Source organism: Borostomias antarcticus (assembly GCF_949987555.1).
Source record: "Borostomias antarcticus genome assembly, contig: scaffold_237, whole genome shotgun sequence".
In the NCBI taxonomy this organism is placed as follows: domain Eukaryota; kingdom Metazoa; phylum Chordata; class Actinopteri; order Stomiiformes; family Stomiidae; genus Borostomias; species Borostomias antarcticus.
In genome coordinates this window covers 70,209-76,217 of record NW_028176562.1, presented here as the reverse complement: position 1 = coordinate 76,217, position 6,009 = coordinate 70,209, and the positions used below count along the sequence as shown (strand labels likewise).

The 6,009-nt window shown below is 43.6% G+C and overlaps 1 protein-coding gene across 1 annotated transcript; it reads right to left on the bottom strand.

The window, feature by feature from the left end:
• Positions 1–3,586: 3,586 nt before the first annotated feature.
• LOC311328347 (putative M18 family aminopeptidase 2) lies at positions 3,587–4,807 on the bottom strand (the record flags this gene model as incomplete). The annotated part of the gene is made up of 1 exon (XM_084462331.1): positions 3,587–4,807. The coding sequence occupies one exon, from the start codon at positions 4,805–4,807 to the stop codon at positions 3,587–3,589; it is 1,221 nt and encodes a 406-aa protein (XP_084318457.1).
• Between the last annotated feature and the right edge of the window lie 1,202 nt (positions 4,808–6,009).

Genomic DNA, 6,009 nt, shown 5'->3' with positions numbered 1-6,009 from the left:
AGAAGCTCTAGCTCCGTGTCATTATGTCTGTTGAAGAGTACCATCATGGCTCAGTAGTAACCTAAAGGCTAAGACGCTTTCCATTACTCAAGTCATCTCTCAAGTTGTCAAACTCTTAAGTTATTTCATGGGACTGATTACAGCATAATACAGTCACCTGATGGATAACAGTCGTTGAACCTTTGGGTCCTGACCACCTTATGTAAATCAGGCCGTTAATCCACAGTCGATAAAACACATGTATACATCATATTTCAACAAGGCTACTGGGCAAAATCAGTGATTCATTTGGTGTGAAGGGGCTGTAGAGAGGTTACAACACCAAGAGGCAGGAGCAGCTTAACTGCCTTTGCCCGAAATATGAAGGCTATTTTGTTATGGAATAACTCAGTTATAACCTTTGATAAAACCACCGGTTTCATCAAAGGACTGTGTCACAAGCAGGGTCGTTGAAGCCTTTAACAACGGTTTAATTGAATTAATCGTACTGCAGTGAATTGAAAAAATATTCTGGGACTGAGAAGTTGGCCTCAGTGTTTGTCGGCTTTTTGGTTGGACTTTACATGGGATTGCCTGTGGTAGTGGCTGGTCTATAGACAAATTAGGATAGCAATATCAGACGAATAGTTGAAGTCTGAAATTGTACGTATGAAGCGAATTGACGTTGCTATTTGCAAACAAATGTAACCGCAATGTCTGACTCTCCTTACTTTCCAGAAAAGTCGAACATCTCATGTTGGACTGCTTTTAATAGCAGAAAGTAGGTTCAGTCATGCCTTATTAGATATACACTCTATGTTCGACTTTTTTAGAGACCATTAAAGTTTAAAATACCTGACTTCCCAATGGTTACAGCGTAAATAGTGTACGTTAGCGCAACATAATTATGATTAATCTGCCGGATATCGACGTGTAAATTGAGCGTTATTCTCGGGTTTTCAGAATTTTAACCTATGGCCGTATTGGCTGAAGCCCTTGAAAATCAGGGAATGTTCGACTTCCCTAGAAAGTAAGAAAAGTCGAAAATCGCGTATTATCAGGAACTTCTAAACAGTTCATGTGTTCACACTTAGGTTAGCAATGAAGTTTGATGAGGTCTTCCACTTATGCGCACTCAGCAAAGATATGGGTGGGGGATAAAAATTTCTGAAGTCGTTTATGCATCCAAAAGTAATTTTAGTAGGAAGTCTTCAACTTGGCATTATTCACAGCTGTCATCTGCCGCAGTAAAAATATACACTTATTGTTGATTTTCATCATGAACTCAGAGTGAACTTTCTTGATTGTATGATTTCTAACCAAAACGCCAGATGCCTGTTTGACTTTTTCACGATAGGTCAGTCGTATAAGTACGGCAAGCGTATAGAGCTATCAACAGATTAGAGGTTTTTCAATAATGCCGCCACCATCAGTACCACAGTAGGAATGGGCTTATCCTTATAAGCAGATAATTTATTCCTCGGATCAAAAGCATCCAGTACCGCTTAGAGTAGCGTCTCTGTGTAATGGTTCTTATATGACGAACAGTGTTATTTCGGTAGGCTCGGGGCAGTATCCGCAAAGTTATTTATGCCCAACTGTCCAACAATTTTCTTGTACTCACTCTGCACTAGATGCAAGGATGCTGCAGAGTATGCAGGTATTTGAGCCTCTGCCTGTGTATCTGACCAACCCCTCGTTTCCAGCTGGAGTTGTCCAGTAAGCACCTTATATAATACCAACCAGAAGTGTATAGCTATAAGGGCTCTGGACCTGACGATTTGGAGGTTAAATACCCCCCGTGACATTTCATGGGAAAGCCTGAGACTTTGGCTGAAGCAGGAGAGCAAGAATCTGGCATGAATCCAAATACATCTGTTTTCGTACCAACTAGCACTATAACTGAAATACTAAAAGTTAGACTAGTGCGGTTCCCTTGCTACGACGCCTAATTCATAGTTAGTCATGATTACGAAGGCGAGAGCATTCCTTATGTAAGTTCCAATACACCTGCCAATCTACACTTGAATCCAGTGAGCGTAGCTTCAACACAGTCTCTGCCACTTGTAACCTCCTCTTTGCCTAGGCTAGAGCCATACGGTCATTGCTAAAATGATGGCAAGCTCCCTCAATGACTCCACTGGCAATCTGACAGCCAGCATCCAGCGCCTTGTCATAGCAGAGTCTAGGACAATTTTTTTAACGATAGTATGCACACTTACAAATGGCATCCCGTTTTGTCAGACATCTCTCGCTCGCACTTTGACAGATTCCCCAGGCCACCTTTTCAGACTCTCCCATGAGTATCTTCCTAGACCGTTCAGCCCCCTAGCTTTAAACAGCCTCATCACCATTTTCGTGTAAACAGTGACCTAGCTTTACACAGATATTCAAGTACATGGATAAAGTCAATATATGGTTGCCTTAACTCCCTTATTTTTCATAATCCCAATAATCAGTTCCCGCTGATGAGCGTGTCAATCAATAACAATGACCACTGCCATTTCTGCTTCGGATCTAGCCTAAGCACTTCCTCGAACACTTCTTCTATCACAGCTTTCACCTCTCTTCCTACACTGGCCCACACCTCTTATTCCTTGAGGAAGGAAGGAATTTAACACGTTGTCGCTCTTCCGATCCATATCCATGACAGATTATGCCATTCGAGGATTTGGTTTTACCGTATAAACGGTGGCTACCTGCACCATTCGTTTGCTATCTTTTTTCTCTCCCGTACTGAGCTTGGTTTGCAGCTTCTGCTGACTATTGTGAGCGTTCTTTCTGGTTGTTTCCCTCAACCATCCCCTGCGCATCACCAAGCCATGACCGTCAAGACTGAGGATCTGCAGGTCTTCTGTTTGCTCAATCCCAACCTTGCACTGTTCGTAAAAAGCCTCAAAGTCTTTAGCCGTATCCGCTACCAGTCGCATAGCCTGTCGTTTTCCAACCATACTTGGGCAACTCTCACGATGTTGTTCAATCGTTCGATCATAAGAGCGATCCATCACATCTCTGACAATTTTCCCTCATGCCATCATAGTACTGGTCAGTATTGAGGTTTAACTTAGCATCCAGCAGAAACACGCTGGATTGCGTACGCTGGCTGTAACTGCGACGCCTGACTACGACAGAACCAAACAAGCTGTCAGTTATCGAGAGGTATTTTTGCTGACGTGATGCCTTTGCTCACCGTCGCTACCAGTTACCTACGATTACGGAGGCTCATCATTGGCCTGCTTATCTAGATACCATTGGAGGAGAAGGCGCAAAACTTCGTTACCTTCGGTCTGGATATAGCTCTCTATGATGCCATGCTATTGTTGAACAGTGGATTAAAGGTGCTGAATGATAGCGTCAAAATGATAACAATTTGGTGAGAAGAATGAATAATCTAGGGTATTAGCGCAGGATGCGTTCATAAGAGACAGTGTTATGGAGTTATTGGTTTGACGACGTCATATAACCATAAAACCGTATCTTTTTCGTTACCTGATATATCTAAACCTACGATGGTTTAGCGGCTGGATTGTCGTATCAAAAGAGCCGCCCCAAAATAATATCAAGGAAGGTTTTACTGATTCTTCTTAGGGAACCAGCAAAACTTGTGTTATTTGGCAAATGGCAGCTTTGTCACCGCCATAAAGTGCGACAGAGTCTGGCTTAACTCAAAGGCATCATCACTTCCAGCTAGTTCCCTGATAGAGTGCATGCCAAACGTTGGAAGCCCAAGATCCAGTGTGCGCACACCCAGTATACCGGCAGTCAGTGGGCCGATAGTACTGCCGCAGGCCATATCGGTTCTGGTAACAAAGTGCTGTACTTTACTGCCGCTTACCTGACAGAGTGTACGGTATATGGCGGAGGTTTCGTCATTAGTGGCATAGCGCTGGTTAGCGTTAACTTTAATTACAGCGCCATGGTTCAGCTTTGGGGCGTGGTTTTCATCGTGCTTACTGGAATAGTTTGGGTGAATGCCGTGGGCATTATCAGTAGAAATCAGCATTGAACGGTTCATCGCCATGGTCAAAGACTCCCCAGCTCCATAAACACGTTCCAATACACTTTTCAGGAATTGTCCATGAGCTCCAGTTGTAGAAACACTGCCTACTTCTTCATGGTCATTGCATACCAGTAACGCAGTGACATCTGCCACCTTATGATTGAGTAGAGACTCCAGACCTACATAGCAGCTGAGCAGGTTATCCAGTCTGGCACTGGCAATAAAGTTGTTCTTCAGGCCAATGATGGCAGCGCCATGAGTGTCATAAAAAGAGAGGTCATACTCCATGACTTCCTGGCAGTCACTATGGCCCTGACGAACGAGCTCGTCTTTCAATAACTCCCTGAAATTTACCTTTTCATCATCAGTAAGCTGGAACAGGATTGGTGGAATATCTGTTTGTGCATTCACCGCTCGTCCGCTGTTGACCTCACGGTCTAGATGAATAGCCAAGCTGGGAATAATGGCGATGGGCCGTTCAAAATTAATCAACTGATGACGAAGCTGTTGTTGGTCATTGAGGTATTGAACTCGTCCGGCAATAGAAAGGTCTCTGTCATACCATGGGTTTAACAAAACTCCACCGTACACTTCTACTCCGAGCTGGAAATAGCAGTGCTTGCTCATCTCTGGTTGCGGCTTTACTTTCAGGCAGGGCGAGTCGGTATGTGCTCCAACCATTCTGGCACCCAGTTCTGGTTTGCCCATGGTGAAAGCAATGATGGAAGAACCATTGCGGGTTACGTAATATTTCTCACCTACTTTTAGAACCCAAGCTTCTGACTCATTCAATAGTTGAAAGCCAGCTTCCTGAAGTTTCGCTACCATCGTGGCCACAGCATGGTAAGGGGTCGGAGAAGCATTGAGAAACTGGATAAACTCATGGTTAAAATGTTCTTTGCTCATGTGGCTACCTTGCAATCTAAGCTGTGATCTTACTATAAAGCGGCTTTTTATTTCATTTCATGCTTTGGCATGTTTTCGATAGTTTACATCAGGTGACTGGATGAGGATTCTTCTGCTTTCGGCCTATGATGCCCTGAGCCATCAGTATTGACGCAAGGGGTTGGTTAATGCTTGACTTGGGTATGACTGGACAGTGCGAACACTTCCCCTAGTTTTTTCAGCTGCCAACTTCGTGGAAACAGCATGACCTAGGCTTTTCCTGAGATGTATGTCTTAATTGGCGGTTATGATTTGTTGATCTGCACTTCAATAACAGACCTGTCTGCCTTAACAGGCATGGTGCCAGAACTTGCAAAAATAGCAACACTCTGTTATTTCCATGAAAACCAGTTTGCCTACCCAACATCTGAACAGCAGAACGCCAACATTGAACCATTTATAATGCAATATTCGACTTTTCTTACTTTCACGAACAGTAGAATATTCCCTAATCTTCAAGAACTTAGGCCAATACGACCATATGACCATACTCTGAAAAATCGAGAATAACTCCCAACTTACACGTCGATAGCCGGCAGATTAAGCATAATTCTGTTGCGCTAACGTATACTATTTACGATGTAACCATTGGTAAGTCATGTATTTGAAACTTTCATGGTCTCTAAAAAAGTCGAACATCGCGTATTGATACTGAATTTACATACACCATTAGCTGCGGATCAGGTGTTGTTTAACTGGTTGTGGTTCCCTTGCTACTACGCCACATTCATTAGTTCTTCATGATTACGCAGGAGAAAGCATTCCTGATGAAAGTTCCAATACGCCTACCAATCTCCACTTAAACCCAGTGAGCGTAGATTCAACACAGCCTCTGCCACTTGCAAACTCCACTTTGCCACGGTTAGATCCATACAGTCATTGATCAAATGGCGGCAAGCTCCATCAATGGCTCCACTGGAAATCTGATAGCCAGCATCAGCGCCTTGGCATAACAGAGCCTTGGACGGTTTTTTTGAAAATAGTCTGCACACTTATCAATGGCCTCCAGTTTTGTCAGACCTCTCTTGCCCGTACTTTGCATGATTCTCATGGCCATCTTGTCAGACTCTCCCATGAGTATTTTC